Below are 14,171 nucleotides of genomic sequence, written 5' to 3'. Positions count from 1 at the left end.
ATACACATTGAGGTCGATTTACTAAAACTGGAAAGAGGCGAAATCCAGTGCAGCTGTTCATAGTAGCCAATCAGCTTCCAGGATTTTTGTCAAAGCTTAAACTGAACAAGCTGAAGGTAGAGGCTAATTGGCTACCATGCACAGCTGCACCAGATTTTGCACTCTACAGATTTAGTACATCAACCCCAATGAGCCTACAGGAGTTCAATGCCAGAAAGGAGGTGAGTATTGCGAGAGCAATTTTTTTAATTGGAGGGAAACTATTAAAAAAAAAAAAAACAGACTTGGGATTTAAGCCTGAAACCCCAGCATGGAACTTGGTGCCACTTGACCAGAGGCCCACGGTGCAGGTAGATTTTGCACTCTACAGTTTTTAGCAAATCCACCCCATAGTTGCTAGTAATGGGTTGAACAGCCCTGGGTCTGGTTCGAACTAGAGTTGCCACCTCATCCCTTTAAACCCGAGCACATATTAATTACACAGGTTCTGTGGCTGATTAAGGTGGTAATTAAACTCACTTGGTGCCTTATCTGCATTAAATTAGTCTCAGAACCCGTGTAATTCATATGTGTTCGGGTTTAAAGGAATGAGGTGGCAACCCTAGTTCGAACCCTTAAGCCTCGTACACACGATCGAATTGTTGGCCAACAAAACCGTGGAATTTTGTCCAAAGGGCGTTGGCCCAAACTTGTCTTGCATACACACGGTCACACAACTGTTGGCCAACAATTACGAACGTAGTGACTTCTTACGTGGTTTTTCAGCTCTTTAGCGCCACCCTTTGGGCTCCTCCTGCTAATTTCGTGTTGGTAGAAGTTTGGTGAGTGTTGATTCGCGCTTTTCTTTTCATTTTGCGCTTTTCATCTTGCGCTTTTCAGTTCGTTTCTGAACGGCCGTTCGTCAACCAGCCATGTTGCGGAATCGGAGGAGATAACGTGTTATTTATTATTGGCCTTGGAGTTATTGCTTTGACATTATTTTTTTGGTTGAATAATAATGATTTGATTTGGTAGATTTTCTATATTTTTGGATGCATAGAATGCACTTTTTGGTTAAGTTCTATTGGCAGATAGCATGTATAATTTTATTTGTTTTCTTTTTTTTAATGCACAATAAAAAAATTGTGAAGAATAATACTTGGCTATGTGTTTTACTTCAAATGACAGTTTGGGAGTCGGCAGTTACATTTTATAAAATACAATGTAAAATTAACAAGGGACACCAACATAGTTGTATCTTTGATCTTAAAAACTAGGGAATAATGAGGTTGTGGTAACTTGCCCAAATAAAAAAAAACAAAACATAATAATATTATTCTTGATATCACTAGAAAAAAAAAAAACCTTTGAAAATTCGTTTGCAATAACTCCATCAGTATCACCAGCAAAGCAGCTTCATTATTATCCCATTAAAGAAGAAGAGAATTGTGCGCTGCATTTCCAGATTTCATAATTTGCCGCGTCACGAATGTTAATTCTCCATTACCAACGCGAGTTTACAAGACCGACCGCTTCCGACTCGTCCTTTGCTTCCCGGCATGCGTGTTTGTACTTTGGACTTTTGTCCAGACGGACTTGTGTACACACGCTCGGAAAATCTGACAACGCACATTTGTCTGCGGATAATTTGAAAACCCGCCATCCAACATTTGTCCGCGGAAAATCCGACAACAATTGTCCGATGGAGGGTTCACACGGTCGGATTTACCGCCAACAGCCTGTCATGGAACATTTTCCGTCGGAAAGTCCGATTGTGCGTACAACACTTAATCCCGCGCCGGGGACTCACAAAAAAAAAAAAACACACACAGCAAACGGCCAATCCCCAAAGGTGACACTAACTGAAGGACAGCTCCCCGAGTGGTCATCAGATATAGAAGTTAGGAAGGGGTGGGGATAGTGATGATATCATTGCCTAAATATGGCCATATTTAGGCAATGATGTAAGGACTAGGATCCTTTTCTCTGCCATTTGCTTAGGTGGCCAGGGATTCCCATTCATGTAAATGAATGGGCCGGGTGACTTCGGTGGTTGATAAGGATGTGGCGGCTGCCAGTAGCCACTGCTTCCTTAACCACCATTGACAGCACTGCCAAAATATGGTCACCTGATGGAAGGCTCCTTTCCTCACCCATTTGCTTACGTGGCCAGAGATTCCTGGCTATGCAAACGGATGGGCCGGGTGACGTCAGTGGTTGGTAGGGACGCAATGACTGCAAGCAGCTGCTGATTCCTTGGTAACCATTGAAAGCCGTAAGCTGTCATGTTCATCTGTGCTGAACGCCCCAAACTGCAGAGATATGCAATTAGCGGACCTCCAGCTGTTGCAAAACTACAAGTCTCATCATGCCTCTGCCTCTGGGTGTCATGCTTGTGGCTGTCAGAGTCTTGCTATGCCTCATGGGAATTGTAGTTCTGCAAACAGCTGGAGGTCCACATTGCATATCCCTGCCCTAAAGGATAGACGTTCGGAGAAATGTATGAAAAGCCAGTGTTCAGACCAAAAACTGAGCTAATTTCTAATGGAGATACAAAAACCTTGCCCAGCTGGCAGCTTTGATACCAAATGAGGCCCCTCATTGCTCTCCTGGCTTGACCCTCAAGCTACTAATGATATACCAGCATGTCCATCTAAAGTCATAAAGGCAACTAATCGGACAGAAAGAACGATTTATTGTTTGTATGCAAGTTGTCCCCAATGTTTTTCGTTTGCTATGTAAGAGATTAATTTTAGCAAGGTCCATAAAGACATAGATGAGCGAGTCTGGGGTGGAGGAACTTGACTGACCTGCGCAGAGTCCTGACCTCAACCCGATAGAACACCTTTGGGATGAATTAGCGCGCAGACTGCGTGCCAGGCCTTCTCGTCCAACATTGTAAGCTCTATCGAGCAGGGCCCTCTGTTCCCTCCTGTACTGAATTGTATTGTAACTGTACTGTCTGCCCTCATGTTGTAAAGTGCTGTGTAAACTGTTGGCGCTATATAAATCCTGTATAATAATAATAATATCAGTGTCCGACCTCACAAATGCGCTTCTGGAAGAATGGTCAAACAGTTTTACACGCACATGAACTTTAATGGCATCCCAGTCTTAGTCCGTAGGGTTCAATATTGAGTTGGCTCCGCCCTTTGCAGCTATAACAGCTTCACCTCTTCTGGGAAGGCCGTCCACAAGGTTTAGGAGTGTGTCTATGGGAATAAAAGGGAAAAAAGGCTGCGCTCCAAATGGAAAGTCCATATAGTGGTTCTTAGATGGACGATAATGGTTCAATCAAGTGACAATCACCCAGGTGAATAGGGAAAAACAAACGTGCCACCACCTGAAGAAAAACCTGCTTACCAGCTAGCAGGCAAATCGGGCAATTGGCTTGAACCCAGCCAGGGCCTTTTCCTCACAGGGGGGGGATCCGCTTGACGGACTGGCGAGCAGGTTAGATGCAGGAAGCTATAGATGCAAAATTCAAACTCCTCCCGGCAGCATAAGACTTTAACTTCTTTCATTCTTCCATACTGGACTTGTTGGGGTTGCTGCGGGCTACAAGAAAGGACACTTTGATTGATGACGTGCAATGCCATTGAGTTGCTATCGGATGTGTACAATGCACACAATGAAAGCACGCACCCAGTCAAGCAGCATTCCAGCACTAATAATCCCGGTTTAAAGGACTGGGTGGGACAGACTGCGTCTTGAAGCCAGAGAGAGAGAGCGCGGCAAATGGTCCGGCGGCGGGAAAGCACGTTCGAACTGAAAGAAGTTAAAGTCTTATGCTGCCGGGAAGAGTTTGAATTTTGCATCTATAGCTTCCTGCATCTAACCTGCTCGCCAGTCCGTCAAACGGATCCCCCCCTGTGAGGAAAAGGCCCTGGCTGGGTTTAATCCAATTGCCCGATTTGCCTGCTAGCTGGTAAGCAGGTTTTTCTTCAGGTGGTGGCACGTTTGTTTTTCCCTATTCACCTGGGTGATTGTCACTTGATTGAACCATTATCGTCCATCTAAGAACCACTATATGGACTTTCCATTTGGAGCACAGCCTTTTTTACCTTTTATACTTTTTATTTGTGTTTTCACATTGTGAGCTGCTGCTTTTGGACATTTTTTATTTATTATTATTTTTTTTACAGTTGCTGTGAAAATCAAAAAAAAAATTTTCTCAATATGAATTTCAATGTTTGTTAGTATTTGACTTAGCGCGTTTTTTTCTCCTACTTGTCTATGGGAATGTTTGACCATTCTTCCAGAAGAGCATTTGTGAGGTCAGGCACTGATGTTGGACAAAGGCTTGACTTGTAGTCTCTGCTCTAATTCATCTTAAAAGTGTTCTAGCAGGTTTAGATCAGGACTCTTTGCAGGCCAGTCAAGTTCCTCCACCCCAAACTCGCTCATCCATGTCTTTATGGACCTTGCTTTGTTCACTGGTGCGCAGTCATGTTGGAACAGGAAGGGGCCGTCCCCAAACTATTCCCACAAAGTTGGGAACATGAAATTGTCCAAAATGTCTTGGTATGCTGACGCCTTAAGAGTTCCCTTCACTGGAACTAAGGGGCCAAACCCAACCCCTGAAAAACAACCCCCACACCATAATCCCCCCTCCACCAAATGATTTGGACCAGTGCACAAAGCAAGGTCCATAAAGACATGGATGAGCGAGTTTGGGGTGAAGGAACTTGATTGGCCTGCACAGAGCAACCCCATAGAACACCTTTGTGATGAATAAGAGCGGAGACTGCGAGCCAGGCCTTCTCGTCCAACTTTAGTGGCTGACCTCACTCTTCTGGAAGAATGGTCAAACATTCCCATAGACACACTCCTAAACCCTAGAACGGAAATGTGGGAGGGGTAAGAGAGGGAGGAGGAGGGGGGACAGAGCAAGATTGAAAGGAAGGCATGAGAGCAGGAGAAAGACAACCAGGAACACCCAGGAACCCTGGGAAGGCTGTACCTGGTGGACGGCCTTCCCAGAAGAGTTGAAGCTGTTATAGCTGCAAAGGGTGGAGCCAACTCAATATTGAACCCTACGGACTAAGACTGGGATGCCATTAAAGTTCATGTGCGTGTAAAGGGAGGTGTCCCAATACTTTTGACAATATAGTGTATATTTGCAATTTTTATGATGTATATTGGCACTATTTTTTATTTTATTTTATTTTTTTTACTTGGGTAAGTGTTCTTATCTCTATGCCCATGTGTCGGAAGTGGAAACCTATTTTGGACATCTCCATAAGAACCGGTGAGTCACATATCTCCACGTTTCCCTCCCGTACATCCAGAGATCAGTTACAATAAATACATTCAGTTATTTTTCCCCCAATCAACTAACATGACAACCCTGTAATTCAGCTGCTGGATACACCATTCAGAGAGTCTAAAGGAGCCGCTAATAATTCTAATGAGGTCCTGTTAACATGTCAAGCTTCGGAACGAGGGCATGAGTCACGGGAGAGAGGCGAGGTCCTCTGCGCTCACAATGTAAAATTCTGAGATACATTTAGAAGGTGTCCTCCCACTCCTCTCCCCAAAATAGATCTATTCTCACTCCACTCACCCACTTCATTGCGATTGCTGACTTGCTGTTAAATGCTCTGAAAAAAAAAAAAAAAAAATTCACATTATGAATGCCAATAGATGGAAATGAGATCAGATCTTGTGTCTTAACCACTTGCCCACTGCAATACGTATATATGCTCTGCGGGTTGAAAGTGGTTTACCAGGATTATGGCTGAAGATATCAGACACAACCCTAGTATCTTTTTTTCCCTTTTTTTTAGCCGGCTTTCTCTTGAAAGCGCTCCGAGTCGTTCCGGTTCCAACGCTCACCGGTGTTTCTCGGGCTTACCGTTTCCCACCGGTTTGCGAGAGAAAATGATCCAACACTACGGCTGGTTGCTCCCATAGGTGATCCAAAAGGATCTGCTATGGCCTTGGAGGACCGGAGCGACGTCATGTTGTCACTTTCGGTCCAGGCCAAAAGTACATTTATTTTTATTTATTTATTTATTTTTTTTAAGTGGAGATACAATTTATTTTTTTTGATCCTTTGCTTTTTTCGATCCTTTGCTTTTAAAAGAAGAGATTTGGGGTCTTTTTGACCTCAAATCTCTCTCTCCATAAAGGGGACCTACCATCCTTATTTCTACTACAAGGGATGTTTGCATTTCTTGTAATAGGAAGAAAAAGTGATTAAAAATAAATAAATAAATAAGAAAAGAAAATAAATAAATAGGCACAGTATAAAGATAAAAAGTAAAATAAATTAGAAAAAAAATTAAAAATAAATGAAAAAGTGCCCCCATCCCTCCATGCTTGCGTGCCTAAGCAAATGCATACTACGTAAGTCGCACACACACACATGTAAATGGCGATCGCACCACACTTGTGAGGTATCGCCGTGAGCGTTAGAGCAAGAGCAATAATTCTAGCAGCAGACCTCTGTAACTCTAAACAAGTAACCTGTAAAAAGGTGTTTAAACGTCGCCTATGTTCTTAAGTACCGTAGTTTGTTGCCATTCCACGAGCGGGCGCAATTTTTAAAGCATGACATGTTAGGTATCTATTTACTCAGCGTAACATCATCTTTCGCATTTTGCAAAAACATATATATTGTTTTGTAACGTATATATTGTTTTGTTTTTTTTTTAAATTCATTAAATGTATTTGCATTTGAAAAACTGCTGCCCAAATACATGGCAACATACAAAATTGCAACAATTGCCATTGTATTCCCTTGGGTCTCTGCAAAAAAAAAAAAAATATATATATATATATATATATATATATATATATATATATATATATATATATATATATATATATATATATATATATATATATAATGTTTGGGGGTTCGAAACAATTTTCTAGCAAAAATATAATATAATATATATATATATATATTTTTTTTTTTTTTTGCTAGAAAATTGCTCAGAACCCCCAAATATTACAATTTTTTTTTTTGCTAGAAAATTGCTTAGAACCCCCAAACATATATATATATATATATATATATATATATATATATATATATATATATATATATATATATATATATATATATATATATATATATATATATATATATATATATATATAATGTTTGGGGGTTCTGAGCAATTTAAAATTATAATGTTTGGGGGTTCTAAGCAATTTTCTAGCAAACAAAAAATTATAATGTTTGGGGGTTCTGAGCAATTTAAAATTATAATGTTTGGGGGTTCTAAAGCAATTTTCTAGCAAAAAAAAAAAATTTATAATGTTTGGGGGTTCTAAGCAATTTTCTAGCAAAAAAAAAATATATATATATATATATATATATATAATGTTTGGGGGTTCTAAGCAATTTTCTAGCAAAAAAAAAAAAAAAATATATATATAATGTTTGGGGGTTCTAAGCAATTTTCTAGCAAACAAAAAATTATAATGTTTGGGGGTTCTGAGCAATTTAAAATTATAATGTTTGGGGGTTCTAAGCAATTTTCTAGCAAAAAAAAAAAAATTATAATGTTTGGGGGTTCTAAGCAATTTTCTAGCAAAAAATAATATAAAAAATTGATTTAAAACTTGTAAACAAAAAGTAGCAGAAAAAGCCTGGTTGGCAAGTGGTTAAGAAGGCGCGCTGCGTAAATAGATGGCACTATATAAGTACCTGTAATAAATAATGTCCTCTCTGTATGACTTGCTGTAGAAGCTATATAAGTACCTGTAATAAATAAATAAAGAAATAAATAAATAAATAAATACTGTCCTCTCTGTATGACATGCCATAGAAGTGGCCATTGCTCAACCAGCGATATCCAATCCATTGGACCATTACAGCCAATGGACGCAACCAATATGTTGGTGGTGGTGCCTCCTGGAAGACTCTGTGCCGAACGAGTGTAAGATTTCCCTAATCTCCTCCATGCACATGCTGTTTGTATTCCCGGAGGCACGAGAACGCGGAATGGATGCAATATGATTCCTGTAGATAAACAACATCTGACAGAAAGAGATATTACTGTTCTTCTGCTCAAGGCAACGGCTTCAACATTAACCATCATGTATGAGAACACTACTCTATGCTCAGGATCTCTGTAAACATGCACTGGGCTTAATGGAGACCCGTCACCGAGGAAAGAACGCTTTGACATGAAGCTTTTCACCGATTCCTTTCCGCTATCCGCATCTGGATATATCATACCGTTTATATCTATCCCGTCTGTAGATTTATTATTACTATTTTGTATTTAGGCCTTCATTTTCCAAGCGGCTTTCTGCTCTAGACATATATACTCAAAGTTGGTGGAAAAACATTAACCACTTAGGCTCCCTTCACACCTGGGTGTCCCAGAATCGCGGTTGATTTTGCCCACAATTACAGAATCGTTGTGAGACGCGATCAGAATACCTTCAAGGTCAGACTTGCCAGCTCCTAGCTCACAAACTACAATACACATTATCATAAGCATAAACACAGAACACCTTCAGACAATAGGTTCCAGAATTGTTGTGGGACGCGTTTGCAATGCCATTACTTCTAATGGCACCCCAATTGCGGTGCAATTTTTCCCATGGTTGTTGTGATGGAACCCGGACCCCCTGACTGGGTATCTCCACCAAGAAGCTGCTTCCTAAACCTCTGGAACTCAAGACCAGCTAATCTGGCTATAGTACCCCAAGAACTAGGCAACACCAGCTTTGGAGTAAACCAGAATAAGAACGGTTTATTTGAACAAGTATACAGGCTTTTATACACTTGAGAAGGACATTCCCCACTTCTGATCAGAATACCTTCAAGGTCAGACTTGCCGTCTCCTAGCTCACAAACTACAATACACATTATCATAAGCATAAACACAGAACACCTTCAGACAACAGGTGAGTTAATTAGCACAAACAATGGGTGAAAGACCCTTAGGCAGCACGCTAGACCTACTTACAATAAACACATTATGGCAGGGGGCCCCAGACAGGTGGCTTGCTGATGACATCAACCGCAGCTATGAGTCCCAAGCTGGCAGAGACCACCATGGCCTTTCTAATAATGTCCTTTTGCATTACATAGCAGAACATCTTCCTAAATGCTTGCAGCTCCCTCAAATGTCAGGGCCCATAGTCGGTAGGCAAAAGGCTAGCATTCAGTCCCCTCCAAAAGCCCCCTGTCCCGGGTGAGTCTGTCACAGTTGTCGCACGATAAATCGCAGCAAAATTGCAACGCGTAAAGCTTGTCACCCAAAAAGGAGCAGGAGCTTCTTTTGGGCAACAGTGCCACGATGTGCCAAATAAATGGGCTGCCCCTACACGCAACACAAGGTGCATAGACACATCCGTGCTCAGTCGCACTTATATGGTGTGGAAACGCGCGCTCAGTGGCACCTGTAGGTGTGTACCAAGCCTTAGGTCATGTATCCATTGGGAACAACAGAAAGAATTTTATTGTGGAACCTACTGTGACTGGTTCAACATTCTCTCTATATTTCCATCAGTTCTACACATCAGTCTACATTCAGCTTCATGAAGTAGAGCTGATGAGTAGCTCTTGTTCTATGGTGGGGTACCACCCATCTCCCCGCCCCCTCTTGACCACTCAAAATTACCTCTCTTACCATAGAGATTATTACCGGATTACCGACATCTCTATCCAGCACGCAGCAGGAAACAATAAGCTGCAGCTTTAGAAATGGATAATCACCATGTAGATGACAAACAAGACGAGCACTTCAAAATGTACTCCATGCTTTCATACTGCGTTGCTCAGGTTGTAACTGACAGAGCAGGAATGGTTTGGTTGGTCCTCCTCATGTTCACATGAATGAACTTTACCTGATGCAATTTTTTTGTAAAAGTAAAAAAAAAAAAAAACTATGGATGGGTTAATCATCCCCAATGAATGTCTGTGTTAGTATGGTGGGGACATCGGCAGGGACATGAGTATGGTGGGGACAGGAGTATGACATACAGTATGGTATGAGTATGGTAGTGACATCAGCAGGGACATATGGTATGAGTATGCTGGGGACATCAGCAAGGACATTAGTATGACATATTGACATATGGTAGGAACATCAGCAGGGACATGTGTATTACATATGGTATGAGTATGGTGGGGACATCAGCAGGGACATGTGTATTACATATGGTATGAGAATGGTGGGGACATCAGCAGGGACATGAGTAAGACATATGGTATGAGTATGGTGGGGACATCAGGAGGGGGGCCCCCCAAAGAGTGGGGACATGAGTATGGTGGGTACCTCAGCAGGGACATGTGCATTACATATGGTATGAGTATGGTGGGGACACCTGCAAGGACATGAAAATGACATATGATACAAGTATTGTGAGGACATCAGCAGGGACATGAGTATGACATGTGGTATGAGTATGGTGGGGACATCAGCAGGGACATGAGTATGACATATGGTATGAGTATGGTGGGGACATCAGGAGGGGGCCCCACCCAGGAGTGGGGACATGAGTATGGTGGGTACCTCAGCAGGGACATGTGCATTACATATGGTATGAGTATGGTGGGGACACCTGCAAAGACATGAAAATGACATATGATACACGTATGGTGAGGACATCAGCAGGGACATGAGTATGACATGGTATGAGTATGGTGAGGACATCAGCAGGGACATGAGTATGACATATGGTATGAGTATGGTGGGGACATCAGCAGGGACATGAGTATGAGATATGGTATGAGTATGGTGGGGACATCAGCAGGGACATGAGTATGAGATATGGTATGAGTATGGTGGGGACATCAGGAGGGGGGCCCTCTCCCGCCACTGATAAAAGTGATCTTGCGGCGAATCTGCAGCTGAGACCACTTTTATCCTAAAGCGGACCGCCCGCTGAAGAAGTGGATATGCCATAACATTGATATTCTACTTCAAAGAGCCGACATATAACGACGGCGGGCAGTCCGTAAGTGGTTAAACTCACCAACGAGCTACTAACGGCTAAAACCAACAGACACTATTCTACTACTTCTCCTGGACCTCTCTGCTGCCTTTGATACAGTGGACCCCCCCCCCCTCCTCCTCAAAAAAAAACTCCACTCCTTTGGTCTCTGTGACTGTACTCTTTGCTGGTTCTCATCCTACCTATCCCACCGCTCCTTCATTGTCACAACTCTACTTCCTCTTATCTTCCTTTCTCCGTCGTTCCCCGAAGTTCTGTTTTTGGACCTCTCCTTTTCTCAATCTACACCTCCTCCCCGGGTCAGTTGATTGCCTCCCATGGCTTTCAATATCTCTACACAGACGACACCCACATCTACCTCTCCACCCCCCCCAACTCACTCCATCTGTCTGCTCAGATGCTTCTTCTCGGAGAAGCCTCTGCTTCAGACAGATTCCATGAGGTGGGCAGTTGACCTACCACCTCTCTGGAATTGGATCGGCTATAAACTGGACCTATAACCCTGAGGGGCTGGGAAAGGAAGAACCTCTCTGTGAAGACAACTGGCTGAAGTTCAGAATTTATACTTACCACATGGTGACAGGTGGTTTGCATAGTAACAACTATGGGGGGGATGGGAGCAACACTAGAAACCATCATCACCCTTATTTCTGGGGGGGGGGGGGGGGGGGGGGGCAATTTTTTTTTTTTTAAATACATTTTTAAGAATTTAATGCAAAAAAAACTGCACACCCAATTGTTTGGTAAAATATAAAAGATGATGCTATACACTGAGTAAATAGATAACGAACATCACACTTTGCGCACACTCGTGAAATCGCAAACAAACTACGCCACTTAAAAATCTCCTTAGGCGACACTTTAACCACTTGCCATCCGGGACATTTCTGACAACTTCACTCCTACATGTAAAAATCTCCCTTTTTTTTGCTAGAAAATTGCTCAGAACCCCCAAACATTATATACAGTTAGGTCCATATATATTTGGACACAGGCACAATTTTCATACTTTTGGCTGTGTGTGTCACCAGAATAAAATTAAAACGAAAAACAATCCAAATGAATTTGAAGTTCAGACTTTCAGCTTTAATTCAAGGGGTTGAACATAAATATCAAGTACCGTATATACTCGAGTATAAGCCGAGTTTTTCAGCGCATTTTTTTGTGCTGAAAATGCACCCCTCGGCTTATACTCGAGTCACTGTCCATCTGCAGCCTCATGCGCCTGATCTCCCGGCTTTGTGACATGCAGTCAGTCTAGTCAACGGTCGTGCAGTGTAACAGCCCCGCCCCCTCCCTCTCCCTTCCCTCCCCCTACAGTGCTAACCGATGTTAGTTTGGGCGCTTTTATATATGGGACGTCTATGATGGTCCGTTTTATCATTTCCTATTGTACAGGAAAGGATAGATACTGGCTTCTTTTGGCCTCTATGATTGTTTCTCAGTCTCTGACCATCTCCTGTATCATGTCCTCAGTCTCTGACCATCTCCTGTATCATGTCCTCAGTCTCTGACCATCTCCTGTATCATGTCCTCAGTCTCTGACCATCTCCTGTATCATGTCCTCAGTCTCTGACCATCTCCTGTATCATGTCCTCAGTCTCTGACCATCTCCTGTATCATGTCCTCAGTCTCTGACCATCTCTTGTATCATGTCCTCAGTCTCTGACCATCTCTTGTATCATGTCCCCAGTCTCTGACCATCTCTTGTAACATGTCCTCAGTCTCTAACCATATCTTGTATCATGTCCTCAATCTCTAACCATATTTAGTATCATATCCTCAGTCTCTGACCATCTCTCGTATCATGTCCTCAGTCGCTGACCATCTCTTGTATCATGTCCTCAGTCTCTAACCATCTCTTGTAACATGTCCTCAGTCTCTAACCATCTCTTGTATCATGTCCTCAGTCTCTGACCATATCTTGTATCATGTCCTCAGTCTCTGACCATCTCTTGTAACATGTCGTCAGTCTCTGACCATCTCTTGTAACATGTCCTCAGTCTCTAACCATCTCTTGTATCATGTCCTCAGTCTCTGACCATATCTTGTATCATGTCCTCAGTCTCTGACCATCTCTTGTAACATGTCCTCAGTCTCTAACCATCTCTTGTATCATGTCCTCAGTCTCTGACCATATCTTGTATCATGTCCTCAGTCTCTGACCATATCTTGTATCATGTCCTCAGTCTCTGACCATCTCTTGTAACATGTCGTCAGTCTCTAACCATATCTTGTGTCATGTCCTCAATCTCTAACCATCTCTTGTAACATGTCCGCAGTCTCTGACCATCTCTCGTATCATGTCCCCAGTCTCTAACCATCTCTTGTATCATGTCCTCAGTCTCTAACCATCTCTTGTATCATGTCCTCAGTCTCTAACCACCTCCTGTTATCATGTCTGTAATCTCTTACTTAAAACTTAAACACACTGCTAATAGTATTAGAAAAATTTCCATTCAGTGCCCCTCTAGCAGTCATAATACAGGCGATCAGATGCAGCCTGCCTGTGCCCGGGTTAGAGCGGCGATCTCTGTGTGTCACAGAGCTGGATTCGAACTTCCCGGCCGCAGTAACAATGTCCCGCCTCCTGTGATCACATCACACTGATTCAATGTCCCACCATTGGATCGGTGTGCTGTCTATTACAGGAGGTGAGACATTGTTACTGCAGCCGCCCGGACAATTCAGCTCCGTGACACATGGAGATCGCCGCTCTGCGTGAGGAGAGTAGGAGGCCTGGTGCGCGTCAGGATGACACCCCCGCAATGGGCGGCACCTGGGCTTTTTCAGCGCTCCATTATCTGCATTTTTTTTTTTTTGTTCGATGCTGAAAACAGTTTTAATGTTTCCAAATGATATTAATATCAAAACATTTTGGTATTTCCAAATAATAATTATATATTTTACTGTTTCCAAATAATAATAAACTGCTTCAGCTCCGGAAGGTTTTACCCCCTTCATGACCAGGCCATTTTTTTGCTATTCAGCACTGCGCTACTCTGACAATTACTCAATCATGCAACAATTTGTCTCATTTTTTTCATACAAATAGAGCTTTCTTTTGGGGGTATTTTATCACCTCTTCGGTTTTTTATTTTTTGCAATAGAAATTAAAAAAAATTTTGAAAAAAAAAAAACAATATATTTTTTACTTTCTGCTATAAAGGATATGCAATACATTTTTTTTTCATAAATTTAGGTCTATATGTATTCTGCTACATATCTTTGGTAAAAAAAAAAAATCCAGAGAAGTGTATATT

General features: G+C 42.1%; 1 protein-coding gene across 2 annotated transcripts in view; it reads right to left on the bottom strand.

Moving 5' to 3' along the window:
* GOLGA7B (golgin A7 family member B) overlaps positions 1-14,171 on the bottom strand; it is a 64,193-nt gene that overhangs the window by 44,944 nt on the left and 5,078 nt on the right. The window contains exon 2 of one of the 2 annotated variants that reach the window (XM_073595538.1): positions 5,546-5,582. The exons of the other annotated variant lie outside the window; for it this stretch is intronic. Coding sequence (XP_073451639.1) covers positions 5,546-5,554 — 9 coding nt within the window. The 5' untranslated portion in view covers positions 5,555-5,582. The remainder of the gene's footprint in view (positions 1-5,545; positions 5,583-14,171) is intronic. 2 annotated transcript variants of the gene reach the window in all.

Source organism: Aquarana catesbeiana, linkage group LG08, assembly GCF_042186555.1.
Source record: "Aquarana catesbeiana isolate 2022-GZ linkage group LG08, ASM4218655v1, whole genome shotgun sequence".
NCBI classification, from domain to species: Eukaryota; Metazoa; Chordata; class Amphibia; order Anura; family Ranidae; genus Aquarana; species Aquarana catesbeiana.
This window is presented reverse-complemented; position numbering and strand designations above follow the sequence as displayed.